Consider the following 23,296-nt stretch of genomic DNA (forward strand, 5'->3'; position numbering starts at 1 on the left):
CCGTGTTCTCGGTTAGCCCGTGTGTGGCTGGGGTAAACTCGCAGGGCTTCTAGAGCCTGGGTTTCCATAATGGGAGTGATTGCAATCGCCCACTCTTGAGGATTCTTGTTGAAAGTTCGAGTCCATCCTTATTAGAGTCTCTGTTTTGTAAAATTTTCATAAAAGAGAACTAGTTGGAAAATAATTTAGAAAATGTCTTTTTCCCAGAATTCCTCATGGGTTATCAAGAATAAGGTGATTGTTTTTGTTGTGTTCCATTTTCTTTCTCTGGTTCTTCCCTTCAGCTGCGGACCCAGATGACCCAGTTTTTGAGATGCTGTATGAGAGAAATCCAGTGCACAGCCATTTTGAGAGGCGGCTGAATGTCAGCACGAGGCCCTTGAACATCATATACAATCCCCAGGCTATTAAAAAAGTAGCAGACTTTTTCTACAAGGGAAAGGTTCATACCTCAGGTTAACTTTTTTGTTTGTTTGATCTTCTGTTACTTTCTAAAGACCTTCCTCGTGTCATTTTTAGTGCTTTGGACAAGGGTTATTGTAAACCGAAGTGACCTGGTAGTGGTAGGAAAGGCCTGGAGAGCAAACGGATGGGGTTGTCCTTAGTTATGGGATTAAAGTAGATGTCCTTGGAAAGTTACTTTTCCAAAAGGAATCAATATCTTTAAATATTTTTTTTACTTTGCCTCCATTTTGCATATTTTAAAAAATGCTTTCCGTTCCATTCGGGTGGTGGTTTCCTTGGCTACCCAGGATATTTTAGGCCAGTGGACTGAGGAGGAATGCTCAAGGATTTCCCTGTAGATGGCGGGGTCGGTGGTCTGTTTCCCCTGCCCGGTGCAGCGTTCAATACTGAGTTCATCCGTGCACTGTTCTTTATCATCACGGCTTTATTCATGCTTCCCTTGGTTTCCAAAAGAGATTTGAGATCGCAGAAACAGAAAAAGCACTTTTGTTGACAGGGAGGTTGATAAAACAATAGTCCTTTCCTAAGTGTATCCCCTCTCCCTCCTTATAACAATGGAGCTTTTTTTTAGTTTTTGGTCCAGTTTTTGAGTCTTTGTGTAAGCAACAGCCGTAAATGTCTTGGCTTTATTGCTCTGGCACCGATAGAAGATAGAAGGCATTTCCTTCCAAATTAAATTTTCTCTTTTAATGTAACGTTATGCTCTCAAGATTTAGAATAGTCTGGGATCGTTCAGAAAATGGTTTAAGGAATTCTAGTGACTGAGTTGCCCTTCCCTCATGTACTGCCTTTCTCCCTCAGGCCGTGCCCCCGTTTTTGCCTCGTCCCTGTTTTTGTATGTAGTGGCAGGGCAGGTGGAAGTCAGGAGAGGCTCTCGTACAGACAGGTTTTTAACCTTGCTGGAAATTCTTGGTGAGAACAGACGTTGCAGCTGTCTTTTCTCACCCAGCTGTTTGAAAGTTCTCCCTCTGCTGTCTGTGTGTCTCTAATCTTGCAGGGTTTGGTTATCAGTCTGAACTTGAGCTGAGAGTGGCAGAAACTGCCCGAAGACAGTATAACAGGCTGAAGATGCAGACCAAGGCGGAAATCCGACAGACTCTCGACCGTCTGCTAGTGGGTGATTTCATCGTAAGTGGGGCGAGCAGAAGGGGAAGGCACTCTTTCCGTCAAGTTCTTTACCTACTCGAGTTTCAACCACAATGATTAAAAATGTGAAATCCTTTTTGACTAGCAAAAAATAAAATCTCATGTCTTTTACAGTCAGGGTTTCATGAATAAAAACAAGTGACTGGGACTAGACCATGTTTCTTTCTTGTATCGGTCTTGGAACACTCTTAGGACTTGTTCCATTTTCTAGACCTGATATATTATCAGTGTTTCACTGAAAACCATGCCCCTTCACTTACTTTTTTTTTTTTAAGTTTATTTATTTTTCAGAGAGACAGAGCAAGTGGGAGAGGGTCAGAGAGAGGGAGAGACAGAATCCCAAGCAGGCTCCACGCTGTCAGCAGCGGAGTCCAATGTGGGGCTCAAACCCACAAACTGCAAGAGCTGGACGCTTAACCGACTGAGCCACCCAGGCGGCCCAGCCCCTTCAGTTACTATTATCAGAAGAAAGACAACTGCATTGGTGGCCCGGTTTTGATGCCAGGGTGAGATAGTTACTTTGTGATGCTAAGTGACCAGCTGACACAAGGATGCCTAGATCGGGAGAACTGAGAGATACCTTAAGAAAACACCTTAACCGTCCAGCGGTACTCAGTTCCTGGGCCGGTGGCAGGGAAGTGCACTGCTCAGATGCCACAGTAGGTGGGGCCGGTAGAGCCTGGCTCCCTCGGGAGGGCAGAGCCCCTGTCCTCGTAAGGGATAGCAGGAAGGTTCCGTGTCACCCGGTGGCAGTGTGTCCTCTGGCAGGGAGAATTAGTCCTGTTTCTTGTTTTTGTGTGTGCGTGTTTCAACACAAATTGCAACAATTAGTATCCATTGGTTCTCCTAGTCAAAGAGGGTTCTTTTTGAAAACATTTATGTAAATTAGCTTTTTACTGCATGCAAAATATTTGAGGCTGATTTTGGTTGCAGAGAAGAAAAGTGAATAGACTCATGACTTGTTACGTTTTTTTATTTTTATTAATATTTATTTACTTTAAAGGTTTGTTTATTTTGAGGGGGGGAAGAGAGAGAGAACAGGGGAGGGACAGAGTAAGAGGGGAGAGAGAGAGAGAGAGAGAGAGAGAGAGAGAGAGAGAGAGAGAGAGAGAGAATCCCAAGCAGGCTCCACACTGTCAGCGCAGAGACCGACATGGGGCTCGAACCCATGAACTGTGAGATCATGACCTGAGCCGAAGTCAGACACCTAACAGACTGAGCCGCTCAGGCGCCCCTTTTTCCTCCCACATTAAACGTTTGCCTGTGATAATGGCTCAAATCCTTACGCATTTGGATCTCCTTTTGTCTTGTGTGTTTTTTTTTTTAAGTTTATTTTGAGAGAGGGAGAGCACATGAGGAAGGGGAGAGAGAGAAGGGGGGGCGGGAAGAGGAGAATCCCAAGCAGGCTCCACACTCTCAGCACAGTTCAGCGGGATTTGAACTCACCGACTGAGATCATGACCTGAGCTGAAATCAAGAGTCAGATGTTTAACTGACTGAGCCACCCAGGTGCCCCTGGATCTACTTTTGTTTTAAACTTTTTGCTCTAATACCTTGAAGTCACTCCGTACCCTGGGTGTGGCTTTCAGAAAGGCTTGAGCCCCAGCTGATAAAGCTGTTCAGTTTTTGTAGTTGTGTTATAAATTATTTATTTGCAGTTTATTTTACTTCTACAGGAGGAAAGTAAAAGGTGGACCGTGCGACTAGATATTTCGGCCCCTCAGGTGATATTTCCTGATGATTTCAAATTCAAGAATCCCGTGTTAGTTGTCGTGGATCTAGGGAGAATGCTGTTGACAAATTCCCAAGGTATGTGTGAACACGGAGTGATAAAAACATCCCCTTGCATAAATTGATCGGTCTGTTCTTAGCCAAGTAAAGTTTTAAAAAGGTTTTTTATGACGTTTTAACTCCAGAGTTCACTTGTTACTTTTTTTGATAATAGCTGTCTTGGGATACGTTTTAAGATGGACAGTGCAGTTGTTATTGGGATATTGACAGAATCATGCCTTTCACTGCTTTATCTAATCTGGATCGTTTTCATCATCCTATGAAGCAATTGTAGACCCATCCCCTGTCACTCTGTATTATCCCCTCTCCCAGGCCCTGCCAGCCATTAACCTTTCTATCTGTGGATTTGACTCTTGTGAACATTTCATATGAATACAGTCATACAGTATGTGGCCTTTTATGTCTAACTTTTTTCACGTAGCCTGCTGTTTTCAAGATTTATCTGTGGTGAAGATTCTACCTCATTCCTATTTGTGCCTGAATAATATTCCTTTGGGTGAATATGCCACGTTTTGTTCATGCGTTCATCAACTCGTGGACATTTGGGTTGTGTCTGCTGTGAACGTTCATGTACAGGCTTTTATGTACACATATTTTCAAACTCTTGGGTGTATTTCAGTGTGGAATTGCTGGGTCACATGGTGACCTTCATGCTTAACATTTTGAAGAATTGCCAGACTGTTTTCCAAAAGGCAGCACCGTTTTACTATCTTACCAGTGATGTATGAGGGTTTCGATTTCTCTACATCCTTGCCAACACTTGTTACCTGTCTTTTGTATTATAGCCCATTTTTTATGAGTGGAAAGTAGTATCTCATTGCGGTTTTTATTTGTATTTCTTATGTCACATTTTGTATTTTAGTTTATTTTTTAAAGTTTATTTATTTTGAGAGAGAGAGAGAGAGAGCGCGCAAGTGAGCACGAGCAGGGGAGGGGCAGAGAGAGAGGGAGAATCCCAAGCAGGCTCTGTGATGTCAGTGTAAAGCCCAGTGTGGGGCTCAGTCTTAGGAACCATGAGATCATGACCTGAGCTGAAATCAAGAGCTGGACGCTTAACCGACTGAACCACCCGGGTGCCCTTCACGTTTTGTATTTCAAGAAACACTGTTTCTCAGCACTTTATTTCAAGAACGGAGATTTAATCTATTTAGGGACATAAGGGACATATATAAAAAGGGACTCCTGGGAGGTTATTTTATTACTGTCATTAGATCTAAAACAGTATTTATTGTTTACCTTGAGATGGGGGGAAGAAAGGGGATTCATGGGGTAAAAGGCTGAGGGAGCTTATCAAATAAATTCAGCCTTATCTTCACTGAGTAAGACCCAAAAGAGAAGAGGTGGAGGGTTTGAACAGGAGTGGGAAAGTTTGGTGCTATGAGGGATGTTAAAGGGGGATCAGATCTAAAGAAGAGGATCTCACAACCATGGAAAGCACCTACTTGAACTTGTGCAGCATAAACATGGAGCGGAGATGTGGGTGAGAGAACCCAGTGGTGTGATTTTGTAGTTGACTCCGCGCTGAGGTGTACAAGACTGGGCTGTAGAAGTCTGTAGAAGACAGGGGTTGAGTGTGGGCTCTGGGGCTGGAGTGTGATACTGAGTAGTTACTGCTTGCCAAGCACTGATCTGGGCACTTGGGGTATTGGTGAGTAAGACAGATGGGACCTGTGTTCTTTTGGAACATTCTAGTGTTGGGGAACAAGGTGAACAGATAGATGATTGTGGAGAGTGATGTAAGAATGGCTGGTGAGAGCGGCTCGTGGCAGTGCAGCTCAGGTGGCGGGGAAGTGGGTTACTGGTCTCTGCTCCCTGACGCGTGTCCCTGTGTCAGCAGGGCTCCATCTTAGAATTCTGTCTTGTGTCTTGATTTCAGAATTCATAAATAAGTTTACACTGAATCACTGGTAAAATGAGAATATTATGCTTAGGGCTTTCATCCATTTATTTTGTAAAGTTGGGGTTGGTTGATTCTCTCTTTTCCTTAATTATTACATGGAAGGAAAGAGTAAGGAAGGAGCAGACATATACTCCGAATCTTCTCTTTTTTATCTGCAGATGACTCCAAGAGGAAAAGTGGGGATGGGCCGGCATCTGAAGAGAACCAGTTTAGTGATGACGAATATAAGACACCTCTTGCCACACCTCCCAACACCCCACCTCCTGAGACAAGCAGCAGTAATGGAGGGAAAACACCTCCATTTCCTGGAGTTGAGTTCAGTGAAGAGCAGCTTCAAGCGCATTTAATGAGCACAAAGATGTATGAGAGGTACTCCCTCTCGTTTATGGACCTCCAGATCATGGTTGGACGAGTGAAGGACAATTGGAAGCATGTCCAGGATATTGATGTGGGACCAACCCATGTGGTTGAGAAATTCAACGTTCACCTACAGTTAGAACGTCGATTGATTTATACTTCAGATCCCAAGTACCCTGGAGCCGTGCTCTCGGGCAACCTACCAGACTTAAAAATCCACATCAATGAAGATAAAATATCTGCCCTGAAGAATTGCTTTGCTCTCCTGACCACCCCAGAAACGAAGGCTTCTGACACTCAGTTTAAAGAGCAGATTTTTCCCCAAGCGGGGCAGCGGGGAAGTTTGCAAGACTCGGTAATGAATTTAACCCAGAGCTTTGTGATGTTAGAGCAGCATACCCGGGAGGTTCTGGTGGAATCACAGCTCCTCCTGGCTGAATTTAAAGTGAACTGTATGCAGCTTGGTGTTGAGAGCAATGGCCGGTACATTTCCGTGCTCAAGGTGTTTGGGACCAATGCTCACTTTGTGAAGAGGCCTTACGATGCTGAGGTCTCCCTGACGGTTCACGGTTTGCTCCTGGTGGACACGATGCAGACATACGGTGCCGATTTTGACCTTCTGATGGCTTCGCATAAGAACCTGAGCTTTGATATCCCAACAGGAAGCCTCCGGGATAGCAGGGCCCAGTCCCCTGTCTCTGGACCCAATGCGGTTCACCTCACTAATGCTGCCATGCTGAACGACCCGTCAGCTACTGGTGTTGCCCTTGAGAAAATTCTCACCAAAGAGCAGGAGTCCCTCATTAAACTGGAATATCAGTTTGTGAGTTCAGAGTGCCCGTCGATGAATTTGGACAGCACTCTTCAGGTGATTTCATTACAGGTGAATAATTTGGATATTATCCTAAACCCGGAGACCATCGTGGAACTGATTGGTTTTCTTCAAAAATCTTTTCCCAAGGAAAAAGACGATTTGAGTCCTCAGCCTTTAATGACCGATTTTGAAAGAAGCTTTAGGGAAGAAGGAACTTACCAGTCTACGTACGAACAAAACACTGAGGTTGCAGTGGAGATCCACAGGCTTAACTTACTGCTCGTTCGGACGGTGGGAATGGCCAATGGCGAGAAACATGGCAGAAAAATCGCCACCGCGAGCATTGGCGGCACCAAAGTGAACGTTTCAATGGGCAGCACGTTTGACGTGAATGGTTCTCTCGGCTGCTTACAGCTTATGGACCTGACACAAGATAATGTTAAGAACCAGTACGTTGTCAGCATTGGGAATTCCATAGGCTATGAAAATATCGTCAGCGATATTGGCTACTTTGAATCTGTATTTGTCAGAATGGAAGATGCAGCCCTCAGTGAAGCTTTGAGTTTCACATTTGTTGAGAAATCTAAACAGGAGTGTTTTCTCAACCTCAAGATGGCTTCCTTGCATTATAACCACTCTGCCAAATTCTTGAAGGAGTTGACATTGTCCATGGATGAACTGGAGGAGAATTTCCGAAGTATGCTGAAAAGCGCAGCTACCAAAGTCACTACGGTACTCGCCACCAAGACGGCTGAATACAGTGAGATGGTGTCACTCTTTGAAACTCCAAGGAAGACTCGGGAAGCCTCCATCTTTGAAGAAAATGAAATGTATGGGTTTGGCCTCGCTGGGTCTCATTCCGACACCGTGAAGCTAATCTTGAACATAAACATCGAATCCCCTGTTGTTTCAATCCCTCGAAAGCCTGGGAGTCCTGAGTTGTTGGTGGGACACTTGGGACAGATATTCATCCAGAATTTTGTGTCGGGAGATGATGAATCCAGAAGTGACCGCCTGCAGGTGGAAATTAAAGACATTAAGTTATATTCTTTGAATTGCACCCAGTTGGCAGGCAGAGAGGGTCCTGGGTCCGAAGTCAGCCGGGCGTTTGGTTCTCCTTCTGGGTCTGCCAGTGCCAATAGTCAAGAGGAAGCTCATTTCACCCGACATGATTTCTTTGAATCTTTGCATAGAGGTCAAGGTGAGGAGCGTAAATCTTTTGTCTCATTTTATCTAAAGATTCTCAACACAGCTTATGTAGTACTTTGCTGAAAACAACAACAAATAACCTTTTTGTTTAGAATTATCGCCAGTGAGGGATGCCCGGATGGCTCAGTGGGTTAAGCGTCCAGCTTTGGCTCCCATCATGATCTCATGGTTTGTGAGCTCAAGCCCCGCGTTGGGCTTGCTGTTGTCAATGCAGAGCCCGCTTCAGATCTTTGTCCCTTTCTTTCTCTGCTCCTCCTCCATTGTTCTCTCTCAAAAAAAAAAAAAAAAGAAAAAAAATTGTAATTATCCCCAGTGAATATTTAAGAAATCCAAATAGAGTTTTAATAGAATGCTTCATATCAGGTTGGTATGTTTTTAGTTTTTTCCATTAGAAACCATATTTGGCAAAGTAAGATTTTTTTTTTTTTAAGTGGCGCTCTTTAGCATTGGGTGAGTGCTTATTTACAGGGTTGCTTTAGAGGGTGGGGTCTGTTAGAGCATTATTTTATTTTTTATTTTTTTTAATTTTTATTTATTTTTGAGAGATAGAGTGTGAGCAGGCCAGGGGCAGAGAGAGAGAGAGGGAGACACAAAATCTGAAGCAGACTCCAGATTCCGTGCTGTCAACACAGAGCCCGATGCAAGGCTTGAACTCATGAACCACGAGATCATGACCTGGCCCAAAGTCAAGACACTCAACCTTCTGACCCACCCAGGCGCCCGATTTATTTTAATTTTAAAAAAGGTTTATTTTTCTGAGAGAGAGCGTGAGCAGGGGAGGGGCAGAGAGAGAGGGACAGAGGATCTGCGCTGACAGCAGAGAGCTCAATGTGGGGCTCAAACTCATGAAATCATGACCTAAGCTAAAGTTGGACACTCAACTGACTGAGCATCCAGATACCCCTAGAGTGTTATTTAATTTGGTCAAATACATCTGTTTTTTTTCAGTTCCAGCTGTAGGTCTTTGCTAGTTAAATATTATAGTCCAAGATAGCTGGAGGGATTGACCTAAGTGGAATATGAAATTTAGTCTGCAGATGGTATATTTCCCTTTCAGTATTCTTCCATCCTCTGTAATGGGTTGGTGGTCCAGAGTTCTAGGAATAAAATGCCTGTATTTGTGTTCTCGATCTGATCTGCTAAAACCAAACAGTTCAATCTATTATTAGTCTTGGCATCTGCAGACATCAGGTGAGCCCTAAAGCCTGGCTTTACTTATTGGTGAAGAAATTTATGCCTCTGAGAACTTCTCCTTTTGTGGTTCTCAGATGTTAATTCACCAGTTCACTTAACCTCCTTCTCCCAAGACTGTTTTCTCTGCTTGTTCACTTAGAACCTGATATTGTTCTTGATTTTGATGTATGCCCAGTAAGAGGGAGCAATCTGTAATTGAAAACTGGGTAGGGGATGAGCAGTTCGGTTTGGAAAATGCTGGCTTGGGAGGCTAAGGGAAGCTTAGAGACCTCGCCTGGATTAATGTTCACCCCATTGTATTTTGAAGCCATCAAATGGAGCATGTCATGAAAATATTGATTCTTTTTGTGTATAAGTTTATGTTGTACTCTGCTTACTATGGGTTTTGTTCTTAGGATAGTAATATAAGTTTGTACTCAATTGTACACCCCAGGTGCCAAGCTTTTCTGCTCTCTGGGCCTAATGACTCATGGGCTCTATTTTATATACCCTATACTTAATCAGCAATGATGTGATAAATACTAGTTTTTCCAGTCTGTCATTTTTTTCTGTTATGCCAGCTTTTCACATCCTGAACAATACCACCATTCAGTTTAAACTGGAGAAGATCCCTATAGAGAGAGAATCTGAATTGACTTTCTCCCTTAGTCCAGATGACCTGGGAACTTCTAGCATCATGAAGATTGAAGGGAAATTTGTCAACCCAGTTCAGGTAAGCACCTTGTTGATTTTCACGTCTGGACAGTTGAAGTCATATATTTACTTTATACATACATCAGTGTATTCATATCTTGTTATGTTACGTATGTGTATATATGAAATGTTAGAAGGAAAATATGTAAGTTCAAAGAGACAGTGTGACCGTGTATTACTGCTGATAACTTGTTCTGTAAATGTGGAGCCCTATCACTGTACCCTTTTGTCACTGGGGAATTGGTTTTGTTAGCCGTCTTCATGTGGAGGAGTGATGAGTTATGTAGAGGGAGAGGGCAGATCTTTATTTATTTATTTATTTATTTATTTTTTAATTTTTTTTTTCCAACGTTTATTTATTTTTGGGACAGAGAGAGACAGAGCATGAACGGGGGAGGGGCAGAGAGAGAGGAAGACACAGAATCGGAAAAAGGCTCCAGGCTCCGAGCCATCAGCCCAGAGCCTGACGCGGGGCTCGAACTCACGAACTGCGAGATCGTGACCTGGCTGAAGTCGGACGCTTAACCGACTGCACCACCCAGGCGCCCCGAGGGCAGATCTTTAATTCCATTGCCATTCAGAAGCAGGCAAAATTATTGCTGGAAAAGTCAGAGCCTGTCTTTCCCAGGAGGATATAGTTCTTGTCACTCTTTTGACATGCTTGGCTCAGCCTATGAAACAATCTGATTATTTGAGCTGTTGACAGATCCTTTCAAGGGAGAATTAGTCTTACTCTTTTTGAAATGGAATGGGCCGAGATAGGGATTGTGTGTGTGTGTGTGTATGTGTGTGTGTTTCGTGAGTATGCCTGTGTGTGTGGTGACTATATGTGTATGCACCTGTCATCCTTTTTCCTTCAAAAATGTCGTTCTTCCTGTTTTCACAGGGATAAGAGCAAAGAGTATATCGTTATAAAATAGTAGGGACGGGCAGGCTCTTAGGACAGTGGACCCTCGCTTTGGGCAGTAATTGGTCTCTAGTCTGTATCTGGCAGCTGCTCTGGAGTAACTCAGGAGTGCTGTTAACAGAATGCATGGACCTTTTTTTTTTATTTATTTTTTTTATTTAAAAAAAATTTTTTTTTTTCAACGTTTATTTATTTTTGGGACAGAGAGAGACAGAGCATGAACAGGGGAGGGGCAGAGAGAGAGAGGGAGACACAGAATCGGAAACAGGCTCCAGGCTCCGAGCCATCAGCCCAGAGCCTGATGCGGGGCTCGAACTCACGGACCGCGAGATCGTGACCTGGCTGAAGTTGGATGCTTAACCGACTGCGCCACCCAGGCGCCCCAGAATGCATGGACCTTTTAATATTTAAATTAAAACAATGTTTTTATTTTATTTTTGAGAGAGGGAGAGAGAGAGTAAGCTAGAGAGGGGCAGAGAGAAGGAGGGAGACACAGAATCTGAAGCAGGCTCCAGGCTCTGAGCTGTCAGCACAAAGCCCGACATGGGGCTTGAACTCGTGAACCACGAGATCGTGACCTGGGCTGAAGTCAGATGCTCAACTGACTGAGCCACCCAGGTGCTCCAGAATGCGCGGACCTTTTGACATCAGTGGTTCCTGAATAGGTGTCCCTGGGTGAGAGGACTTCCCCCAAAACTTTCCCTTCCTGGTTAAGCTTTTTTGCCTTATCAGTAGTGGCTACTAGGGTGGTTTTTTCACCTTAAATCTAGCATATGACATGAATTCTGTTGGATTATTATGTTTACCATTGACTTAGTGTGGCTTTTGATGAAAATCTTCTAAAAATTACTGTAAATCATTCTTCAAATTAATATTTAATAATTTAATAATTTAATTTTAAAATATTTTATTATGAAAATTTTAAAACATACACAAAAGTGGAATAGTTTAAAGTTTACTATTTTGAGAGAGAGAGAGAGAGAGAGAGCGAGCGTGCACGTTGGGAGGAGCAGAGAGGGAGAGAGAGAATCCCAAGTAGGCTCTGAGCTGTCAGCGTGCAGCCTGATGCAGGGCTTGATCCCACGAACCGTGAGCCCATGACCTGAGCTGAAATCGAAAGTTGGATGCGTAATTGACTGTGCCACAGAGGCACGCCATGTAACGTAATACATTTTAATGCATTTTTGGATTTCAGAGACATTTTTGATTAGTTAAAAAAATGTGTTTTCACTTTTAGTTTGTTTGAATCAGGATCCAATGAGACCTGTACAATCCGTTTGCATGATACATCGTGTGGGTCTCTGTTCAGTTTCTTTCATGTTTTCCCTGCACACTGTTATTGTGAGAAGTCAGGCAGTGGCCCTTAGGTTGTCCCACATTCAGATTTGGCTGTTTGGTTATGGTGTCACTTGTTCTCCCACATTTCCTGTAAACTATACCTTCACTCTACAGGTTTATTTGGATTCAGGTTCTTTTTTTGGCCAGAACACTTCAGCGTGGTGCTGGGTCCTTCATATTGCATTATTTCAAGAGGCACATAATGCTTGGTTGTCTTTATGTTAGTGATGCTCAAATTGTTGATTGCGTGCAGGTGACGAGAACCCAATCTGCCCATTGTAAAATTCCCTGCTGGTCGTTCGTAGAAGGGCCGATTCCACGGATGACCTCCGATGGGCTATGTTAGTTCATTGGGGGCTGTGAAACGATCACTTTCTAATTCTATCATTTCTATATCTGTTTGGAATTCCTGTTAAAAAATTGCCCATAAATACTTAAAAAGCTTTTGTGAAAATATTTTTAATGAGAAATTGTAATTAAAACCAAAGTAAGGGAGAGAAAACGTAAGTAATCATGACTTATCATTATTGTCATTAAAAACCACTTTGTTTGTTTAGCTGAAGTAAAAACAGAGGTTATGACCCTAATTGGGGATGATTGGCGAGTTTTAGAACCCTGAGCCTTGTTTCTCAGTCCTGTGGTGTAGCCACAGTAGACTTTTGGCAGTTTTCCCGTCGATTTCTGGTATTGTTTTTGTGGGTTTAGACAGAGTGATTTTGCTGATTCAGGCCCACAGTCAACAGGACTTACTGAACATTGGTTGTGTAAAGATTATTTTGTGAGGTGCTGGGGGAGGCGGCAGGAGGGCCTCATCGGTAGACATGGGTCACAGAGAGGTAAGGACAGAAAAGAAACAGAAGGGATAGTTCCTGCTGTCATCCAATTTAGAACGTCTTGGGGAAACCCATGGACATCAACTATGGAAATTTGTGGGCGGTGCATCTGAGCGCAGTTAATAATAGTAGTGGAATAACTACATTTTTCTCTTTGACTACAGGTGGTGTTAGCAAAGCATGTATATGAGCAGGTTTTACAGACACTGGACAATCTTGTGTATAGTGAAGATCTGAATAAGTTTCCAGTCACTGCTGCCTCCTCACCTTGCCCTAATTCTCCTCTGCCTTCCCTCAGTACCTGTGGAGAACCTTCCATTGAAAGGAAGGAGAATGGATTGTTCAGCCACTCCAGCCTTTCTAACTCTTCTCAAAAGTCCTTGTCTCTGAAGGAAGTCAAGTCCTTTACCCAGATTCAAGCCAACTTTTGTATCCCAGAGCTTCAAGTCCAGCTAAGTGGAGATCTGACTTTGGGGGCCCAGGGTCTTGTGAGCTTAAAGTTTCAGGATTTTGAAGTAGAATTCAGTAAAGACCATCCTCAGACTTTATCCATTCAGATTGCCCTGCGCTCTCTGCTCATGGAAGACTTACTGGAGAAGAATCCGGATTCCAAATATAAGAACCTGATGGTGTCTCGGGGGGCCCCTAAGCCATCTAGTTTAGCACAAAAAGAATATCTCTCTCAGTCCTGTCCTTCAGTATCCAATGTGGAGTATCCTGATATGCCTCGGTCTCTCCCTTCCCACATGGAAGAAGCTCCTAATGTCTTCCAGCTGTATCAGAGACCCACCTCGGCATCCTGGAAGAAGCCAAAGGAAGTCCAAGACCAGGACTATCCCTTGACTCCACCCCCTTCTCCAACAGTAGACGAGCCCAAGATACTTGCTGGAAAGAGTAAATTTGATGATTCTTTGGTACATATCAATGTATTCTTGGTGGATAAGAAACATCCAGAATTCTCTTCCGGTTACAGTCGAGTTAACCGGAACATTGATGTTGATTTTAACTGCTTGGATGTACTGATCACGCTGCAAACGTGGGTGGTGATACTGGATTTTTTTGGAATTGGTTCCACTGCAGACAACCATGCAATGAAGGTACCTCCTGAGGACATTCTACAAAATGTGAAGTCAGAATCAAATGCTCTGGTAGAGTCTGAACTTCAGGATCCAGTCAACACCAAGCTGGATCTCAAGGTATCACTTCCCTTTGGCTCCTTGAAGTTCCAGGAATGAATTTTGCTGTGTTCAATTACGTGCGCCCGTTGCACATTTACTCTAGAAAGTAGATCTTGTTGGCAGGGGAGCTATCTATAGTCTGGATGCCTGTTAATATTTTAGAAGAGGTTTTTGTATAAAGCCCATCAAGAGGCATGGAAAACAAATGGTTTAAGTAACCTGTATTTCTTTGGGTTGTGCAGTTCAGTGGAATGCCTTATTTTCTTGGAGCCTCAGTTTCCTCTTTTTCCCATCACCCATCCGTTTGGTTGCCTTCCATCATTCGACTCATTAAGATAACCGAGTGAGGTAATGCACGTAAAGCACCTGGCCGGGTGTCTGGTGCATGGTAGCTACTCTGGGATGTGGTCTCCCTGCTCGCTGAGATCGTTACTGGCTTTTTGAGGCAACAGGCCAGCCCTTGAGATTGGAGCCTCAGGACGGCCTGCGGGTCCGAATCCTGGCATTTCTGCTGTAACCTATAGCTGTGTGGCCTTGGGCACAGTTTTTAGCTTCTCTCTCCCTCGATTTTCTCACCTATAAACTGGGGGTGTTGGATGGTGCCTCTGTCGTCGGGATGTTGCAAGGATTGTGTGAGAGGACTAAATGGGCAAGGCCCTTTGCACAACGCGTGGCATGAAGTAAGCATTCAGTGAACGATAGCTGGCATTATTTTTGCTGTACTGTGGCTCACCGTACTTACTTACACACACTTGTCCTTGGTACTCGTATTGCGAATGTTTAAGAACACATAAAAAGTAGCGTTTGAATTTAAGGTTATTCTGCTCTGTGCGTGAGCACGGTAAGATGTGTAAGCAGTTCAATTTAATTGACCATTTGGGGGCACACCACAGCATCTAGCACCTTCCAGAGCCCTGGGCTCCCTGCAGTGGCTGGTTATGTGTGTGTCTGGAGGGTGAAGTTCATCTACCTGCCTTCTCCAATGCAGACTTGCACCTGCCGCCGGGGAGAATCACATGTAATCCACTTGCTATCTTCTTCTTTCCTTAGCTGGCAGGAGGCTGCATTCTTCTAGAAATGGAAGAGCTTCCAGGGCAGAGTTGGCCACGAACGAGTCTCACTTCCCCTGCTCAGTGTGTGCAAGTGAGTGCCGGGGCAGCGCGGAGTCCCCCGGCACCTTGGTTAGTGAGATGGATGGAAATCGGAGAGGCTTCAGCCCTTGTTTTGGACGTCACGTGTTGGTACCCATAACTTCAGTCTTGTGGTGCCTGTAATGGAGGGCCTCAGGAGCCCCTTGGTGTTGGGTGTGGAAGCGCTCTGGGGGCCTTGCACACATGGAGTGTAGCCGGCTTCACAAGAGAACGAGATTAGACGATGCCCCTCGGCAGTGGGCTGTTTTAGAATAAGAATTTTTGAAAACATGTTTATTGTGGGAATTTTCAGACAACACAAAAGAACAGTTGAAGGAACTTCCATTTACTTAATTCCTTTGAGATTCATCACATTTACTTTATTCGTTTTTTCTTTTTGCTGAATTATTTTATTTTATTTTATTTTATTTATTTTTAATGTTTATTTTTGAGAGAGAGAGAGGGAGAAAGAGAGGGTGAGCAGGGGAGGGGCAGAGAGAGAGGGAGACACAGAATCGGAAGCAGGCTCCAGGCTCCGAGCTGTCAGCACAGAGCCCAACGTGGTGCTCGAACCCACGAACTGTGAGATTATGACCTGAGCCAAAGTCGGACTCTCAACCGACTGAGCCATCCAGGTGCCCCTTGCTGAAATATTTTAAAGCAAATTCCGGATATATCATTTTACCTCTACATGCCTCAGTAGTCATTTAAAAAAAAAAAAAATGACGTTATCTTACATAACTAACTCTAACGAGAATTTCTTGGTATTGTGTAAGACCCGTCTATAATCAGATCTTTCTGATTATCTCAAAATAGCCCTTTTGCTGATGGATTGTAGAGAAATGAGTGGTTAAGAAACTTCCCTGTGATCTCTACAATTCATTGGAATAATTCGCTTTTCTGAGCCGTAGTTTCTTTGTCTACAAAAGGGGGAGCGTTAAATAAAATGATACATGAATCTTTTGAATGTGAGTTCAAAATAGGTTCACATGTTCTGTTTGCTCTCATTTCTTCTAAATCTCTGTTGATTAAAGAAAACCAGTCTTTATTTACCCCGTGCCACTGGCTTGTAGAAACTGGGCTAATGTGTCCTGTAGAGTGTCGCACATTCTGGATCTGTCTTTTTGTTTTCTTTTGGTGCCATTGACTTCTTTTATCTTCTAATTTTAGAAATGGAAGTTAGCTCTAGAGGCCTCATCAGATTCAGGTTCAGCTTTTTGTTAAGAGCATGTGGTAGGTCGTGCTGGGTGCTTCCTGTTGTATTGTGCTAGAGGGGATTGCAGTGTTTGGTTGTCCCACTTTTAGGGACACTAGGATTTGTGTTAAGAGTGGGGTCAGGTGGTGAGAGCTGGATTCCTCTAATGAAAGCATTTTTAGCCCCACTGTATTTGTTACTTGGGTGATTAAGTGGCTAGAGGTTTTCTGTTTCCCTCCTACTTGATAATCTCATTTCCTTGAGACCTGTGTGTCTGTGACAAAAAAACTTTCTGCCGTGGAGGCTCTATGGCACTGGAGGGGCCTCCAAGGCCACTGCACCTGTAGTAATCCCCTCCTTTTTTCTCTGCCTTTCTCTATAGATGTTCCTTCTCCTGCCTTTCTTCCTATTCTTTTCTCTCTTTCTTCCCCCGTCTTTTTCCTTCCTTATCATTCATTCATCAGATGTTTCCTGAGCACCTGCTTAGCGGTAGGCACTGAAGAGAAAGGGGTGAATGTGGCATTTGGAAGCAGGGATGTGAATTGAGGTTTGACCTCCTCTCTCCTTCCTTCTCTCCAACTGATCCCTTTTCCCCAGTGACGACACTAAGGTTCCTGTCTCAACACGTCGTAGAGATACGAGTCCTTTGAATATTTAAAATGACAGTGTTACCATACTGTGTTTATTTGATTTTTTTTAAGTTTATTTATTTATTTTGAGAGAGAGAGTGAGAGTGAGAGAGAGAGAGAGAGAGAGAGAGAGAGAATCCCAAGCAGGCTCTGTGACATGAGTCCAGAGTCCTACGTGGGACTCCATCTCATGAACCGTGAGATCATGACCTGGGCCGAGATCAAGAGTCGGACGCTTAACCAGCTGAACCACCCAGGCGCCCCCATAATGAATTTATTTGTTACAAAGAATGCAGATCCTAAGACAGAGGGTTTTGGCTTTCTTCTGTTTCTGCTTGTCCCTTGAAAAGAAAATGTTTGATTGTGGTTCCTAGGTGAAGTCCCACTGGTCACCAGGGGCTTCTATTAAATATTTGTCCAGGGATTAAATGGGATTCTAAATCCTGTTTATCATTTTGCTTGGACAGATTTCTTAGGCTGAGACTTTACTTAATGAACCTCTATGAGCGATGACAGAAGAATGCAATATGAAACACATGCGCAAACAATGAGAAAAATTGTTTTATAACCCAACCCATTTCACTAACAGAGTATAGACAAGGCGACTGCAGAGACGCTATACCACAGGCCCTGGGTTTCGGGGTGTCTGGTGGAGCCCCTTTCTCCTCAGCTGTCTCCTTAGATCATGGTTTGACTGCTGAAGAGGGCCGAAAGGAAACTGGCGTCCACAGAAGTGCTTTCTCACATTTCCCAAGCCTTTGTGCATCTCCCTCCGTTGGGTTTTGCTGTTTGCCTGAAAGATGCCTTTTCTCCCCCAGTAAGATCTGCCTTGCTTTATGTCCCACGTTCTTAGGTGCATTCGCTCTCTCTCGTGCTGAATAAGACCACCAGTGAGCTGGCTAAAGCGAGTGTGTCCAAATTAGCGGCACACCTGGAAATGATTGGTAAGTGGGGAGAAATCGAACTTGCACAATCTGGTAAGAATTTGAACCTCCTCCTCCTCCTTTTCTCAGAAATCTAATTGTCCTCACATGCAAATAGGGTGTGGAATCACTGGATTCCCGGTGGTTGTTCCTGAATACTGGCTTATGGATCAGAATCATGCGGACAGCTTGTTAAAAATGCAGGTGTCTGGGACCCTGCCCCCCCCTCCTCCCCCCGCTACCAAAAATGTGATTCATTAGGTTGGGTTGGAGCCCTGGCATCTATCCGTGTTTTTAACAAACTCTGTCTGGGGTGACTATATAATTTTTTCTTTGTCCAAATGGGAACATTTTGAGAGTGAAAGGGGGCATTATTAGTAATTGCACCTGGGAAACCAGGGAATAGGTTCCCTCTATTGCATTAGTAGAGGGAGCCTTCGATAGGGCGCATGATTTCAGGCACGAGGATGTGGCAGAGCCGGCATTCTTTCCAACGGGACTGTGCAGGTAGAAGTTCTTAGTGGAACACAAGTGATCAGCCATGTCGAGTTCTAAATAGCAGAGGTTTATAAAGTGTGAGTAAAACACCCCTCCTTCCTTAATAGTGGAAGATCACAGAGCTCAAATGTTGACTCTGTAATAAAAATGGGAATGTCTTTTGGGGGGAGGAATGAACTGAAATGAGATTTCACGTCTGGTATAAGTTAATTTATAAAAGCTTGGAGGAGATAGGTCTTTAAAAATTGGGAGAAGCTTGGGTATTTTTGTTAGGTGACAATGAGTCCAAAATAAGTTATGTGTCTTCAATTCACTGAGAGCTGAACTAGCATGCCAGATATAAACACCTAAGTCACGGCTTTGTAGTGCTAACTATGATGATAAAATTTGCTTTATGGAGGCAGCAGTTTGCAGTATCGCTTTTTATTATCCATACCATGTGAAGAATGAGTCATTGTAGGTGAACACCCCAGGTGTGCATGTTTTAACATCCTTCTTTATTCTTTTCCACCTTCAGGGGGTTTCACTCTTGTGACACCAGAGTAGTTTTAAATCTTGTCTCCAGTGTCTGTCTCATTAATTGCAATTTTTTATTAAATCACACTGACACCCACTTAAATGCTTGAATAGCTGACATATCTGATGCTTCCTCCTTTATTCTCTTATCCATCGCGCAGTTGATAGACCTTATGCTGTTTCACTAATTCTAATTAGTGGTCTTCATCTCAGAAAGGATCCCATTCTGTCTGTATTTAGAAATGTTGGGGCGCCTGGGTGGCTCAGTCGGTTGAGCGTCCGACTTCAGCTCGGGTCACGATCTCGCGGTCCGTGGATTCGAGCCCCGCGTCAGGCTCTGGACTGATGGCTCAGAGCCTGGAGCCCGCTTCCGATTCTGTGCCTCCCTCTCTCTCTGCCCCTCCCTTGTTCATGCTCTGTCTCTCTCTGTCTCAAAAATAACTAAACGTTTAAAAAAAAAAAATTAGAAATGTTGTTTTTAGGGGCGCCTGGGTGGCTCAGTCGGTTAAGCGTCTGACTTTGGCTCAGGTCATGATCTCTCAGTCTGTGGGCCTGAGCCCTGTGTCAGGCTTTGTGCTGACAGCTTGGAGCCTGGAGCCTGCTTCGAATTCTGTGTCTCTTTCTCTCCTTCTGCCCCTTCCCTGCTCGCACTCTGTTTCTTTCTCTCAAAAATAAACATAAAAAAAAAAAATTAAAATATTTTAAATTAAATGTTTATTTTTGAGAGAGAGAGAGAGAGAGAGAGAGAGAGAGAGCGAGAGCAAGTGAGCACACAAGCAAGGAGGGACAGAGAGAGAGGAAGACAGAGAATCCCAAGCAGCCTCCACACTGTCAGCACAGACCCCGATGTAGGGCTTGAACTCACGAACCGTGAGATGATGACCTGAGCCAAGACCAAGAGTTGGACGCTTACCTGACTGAGCCACCCAGGCGCCCCTGTATTTAGAAATGTTTTATCCTTTAATTTCTGTATGCATTTAATTTCTTTCCCTCGTAAAGGTTAAAGTATGATATTGCTGTATTGTTTCAACCCCCTTTGGACTTCTGCATTGAGACTTTGAAATACTGTATAAAATGTTTTTGGCGGGTGCATTGGAATATGAAAACTAGCCTTTGACATTTAATTTGATTAAATAGTGAAAAGTCTGAGGCATGTGTGGATCGGTTTTTGTTCTAGACATATTTAAGGTGTATGACAAAAAAAGATACATAGGCGTGTGTTCTATTTTTAACATCCCTAGATGGAGACCTGGCCTTGCAGGGGAGCATCGGGAGCCTGTCCCTAAGTGACCTTACAGCCCATGGAGAATTCTACAGAGAGCGGTTTACTACCAGTGGAGAAGAAGCACTCATTTTCCAAACTTTTAAGTAAAAATACCCATTTTTCTCATTTGACATTTTGGCATATTTGTTGCTGTTTCAAATTCTTGTTGGCTAAACCAATAAAAGTTTAAAAAAGTTTTTACCATCTTAGGTAAAATTGATGTGATCTAGTTGCAAGGAATCGTGATTTATAGTAAAATGGATCTTTGTTGCAGTGGGCTACTCAGTCCTCATAAACGGATGGTGTGTGATTGAAATAGTTCTTTTTTTCTTTAAGTTTTTTTTTTTTAAGTAATCTCCACACCCAACGTGGGGCTCAAACTCACAACCCCAAGATTGAGAGTCGCATGCTCTACTAACTGAGCCAGCCAGACACCCCGAAATAATTCTGAATATTAAAAAGCCTGGGTTCTCACTGGCTTGTTATGTGACCTTAGGCAAGTCACTTAATCTCCACGAATCAGTTTTTCTATCTAAATATTGAGAAGACGAAGTTAGATCAGTTTCCATCTCCCTTTCGACATTCTGGAATGATTTCAGCCTGAGAAAGTTGTTGAAGATATAGATGTTAAATTATATGTTGCATTTTTTTCTCTATAAAAGTCTATATTGAATCTTTTCCTTCTTTTGTCCTTTTTTTTTTTTTTTTGGTGTTTATTTTTGAGCGAGAAAGAGAGAGCATACCATGCCCATTAAATTGAAAACCATTCATAAAAGTTTCCTAATTTGTCTTGGAATGTACATGCTAAACCTCTTTGGCCCACATTTCACTGAAGTAAACAGACTTCTTTCTGCTTCCAGGAGACTGTTTTCCCCAGAAACACCGATTGCATTGCCTAATTTTTTCTTTCCCCATCGTTTCATGACCTTATTTTTGTACCTTTTGAGTCCATACTGTTACAATCTTTGAGGAGGAATAACCCCCTTTCCCTAAAGGCAGGGAAAGGGGCCCCGGTGGAACCACAGGTGGCTTCTGCATGAGTTCTGGAATCAAGAGTTTAACACCAGAGCTGCCTACCTGTTCATGGCCTTGGTCATCATACCAGACTCTCATTTAACATCCTCAACACATTGTGGCAGCTTAGAGAGGGAGTAATTACTGGAGTTTGCTTTGTCAAACCTGGTTGCAGATTCGCATTCTCATAGTTAAAGCTGTTTGCTAGGATAATCCCTAACTGAGCCTGTTTTCTTCCAATACTAACTTGTATCTTGCTGTCAAGTCACATTTTTGCTCTTATTCCCAGATATGGACGGCCCGACCCTCTGCTCCGGAGGGAACACGACATTCGAGTGAGCCTCCAGATGGCCTCCGTACAGTATGTGCACACGCAGCGTTTTCAGGCGGAGGTGGTGGCTTTCATTCAGCATTTCACTCAGCTGCAAGATGTCTTAGGACGCCAGCGAGCTGCTATTGAGGGGCAGACGGTAGGAAGGCTCATTTCTCCACGTTGCTTTTCCAGTTTGACCGATCGATAGAACTTTTAAGCCTCTAGAGAGAAGTCTGGAAAATTTCACTGAAAAAAGGGAAGGTATTTGGGTCATTTTATGCTTTCTAGTGTCCTCCATGCTGCCGATTGTCTACAGAAATCTTACTGTAATTGGAGAGCTTATATTTCTTCAGCAAGGTTCCGTGTTTTAATGACTTTTAAGGCTTAGCTTAAGCGTCCTCTAAAGAAGATAAACGAAATTTATGGCTAACACTTAAGACTTCTGGTCCCTTTTAGTACTTTAGTTGGGATATTTCTCTTGGAAAGTGTTTCCAAAGAACATATCTGTTACATGAAGAGATTTTTTTTCCCAACGAGATTAGAGGTTCCCAACTTCTGAGTTCATAGTTCTCTTAGTGTCTTGGAAATATTTTCACTGCACGTCCTAAGCCAAAAGACACACCAAATGGTCTTTGCGTTTAAAAAATAATTAAGTCTAAACAACTTAGTAAGTACGCATGTCCTAACAACTTAGTAGCTACTTAAAAAAAATAACACGTAAGTGAAAGAGTAATATTTTTATTTCATTCGTAGATAAATTACTTGCTAGTAGGGATGGACGTGCCCCTTGGGCACTGTGCAGCTTCTCAGACTTGGAACCAGGCTGGACATGGCAGCCTTCATTTCCTGTCCCACATCCTTTGTCTCATGGCACTGGCTTTTTATCACAGCAAGTGCTGAAGACCCAGCTTTGTAAAGATGTGACATAATAGAAAGGAATCTAGCATGATCTAACGCTGAATGTGAACTAGTCTAGTATGTGCAGTGTCCAACAGATGATGTGTTTCCCTGAAAAATTTTAAACGTCCTGGCAAGCGCACATGGGACTATGTGGCAGCGTCTTATGGTGTCTTGGCGTAGAGTTTGGGAACTGCAGAACATGATTATAATGTAGTCCTTTGTAAAACTTTGTTTATTATTTTTAAAAAATTATTTATTTACTTTGAGAGAGAGAGAGCGAGAGCATGTGTGTGAGTGGGGGAGGGGCAGAGAGAAGGAGAGAGAGAATCCCAAGCAGGCTCTGTGTTGTCAGCACAGAGCCTGACGCCCAGCCCGATTCCACAAATTGTGAGATCGTGACCTGAGCCGAAACCGAGTCAGACACTTAACCGACTGAGAGCCACCCAGGTGCCCCAAAACTTATTTATTTTTTGAACTTCATTAGGTCAAAGATTATAATTAAATAAATAGATACTATCTTCATAGTGACAACATTTAAAATTTTTTATTTTGTTATTTTTGTTATTTTTTAATTTTGTTTTTTAAAATTTTCTTTGGATGCAAGTTAGCTAACATATAGTGTAATAATGGTTTCAGGAGTAGAATTTAGTGATTCATCACCTACAAAGAATACCCAGTGCTCATCCCAGTGAGTGCCCTCCTTAATGCCCATAACCCATTTAGCCCATCCCCCCACTCAGCACCCCTCCAGCAACCCTCAGTTTGTTCTCTGTATTTAAGAGTCTCCTATGGTTTGCCTCCTTCTCTGTTTTTATCTTATTTTTCCTTCCCTTCCCCTGTCTTCATCTGTTTTGTTTCTTAAATTCCACGAGTAAAAATCATGTAATATTTATCTTTGTCTGACTATTTTGCTTAGCATAATACACTTTAGTTCCATCCACATTGTTGCAAATGGCAAGATTTCATTCTTTTTCATCGCTGAGTAATATTCCAGTGTGTGTGTGTGTGTGTGTGTGTGTGTGTGTGTGTGTGTGTGTGTATTTGGGCTCTTTCCATAATTTGGCTATTGGTTTTTTTTTTTGTTTTTTT

General features: G+C 43.2%; 1 protein-coding gene across 8 annotated transcripts in view; it reads left to right on the plus strand.

The window, feature by feature from the left end:
• Positions 1-23,296, plus strand: part of VPS13D (vacuolar protein sorting 13 homolog D) — a 259,048-nt gene that overhangs the window by 29,471 nt on the left and 206,281 nt on the right. For 7 of the 8 annotated variants that reach the window (XM_040461642.1, XM_040461677.1, XM_040461651.1 and 4 more), the window contains 9 exons: positions 285-455; positions 1,463-1,593; positions 3,288-3,420; positions 5,461-7,674; positions 9,437-9,588; positions 12,812-13,843; positions 17,633-17,723; positions 19,958-20,084; positions 21,284-21,464. In XM_040461642.1, the coding sequence (XP_040317576.1) occupies positions 285-455; positions 1,463-1,593; positions 3,288-3,420; positions 5,461-7,674; positions 9,437-9,588; positions 12,812-13,843; positions 17,633-17,723; positions 19,958-20,084; positions 21,284-21,464 (4,232 nt within the window). Of the gene's footprint in view, positions 1-284; positions 456-1,462; positions 1,594-3,287; positions 3,421-5,460; positions 7,675-9,436; positions 9,589-12,811; positions 13,844-17,632; positions 17,724-19,957; positions 20,085-21,283; positions 21,465-23,296 lie in introns of those variants that run through there. The other variant, XM_040461700.1, reaches the window with a different exon arrangement.

The sequence above is a fragment of the Herpailurus yagouaroundi genome, unplaced genomic scaffold (assembly GCF_014898765.1).
Source record: "Herpailurus yagouaroundi ecotype Mexico unplaced genomic scaffold, PumYag 77, whole genome shotgun sequence".
Taxonomy (NCBI): Eukaryota; Metazoa; Chordata; class Mammalia; order Carnivora; family Felidae; genus Herpailurus; species Herpailurus yagouaroundi.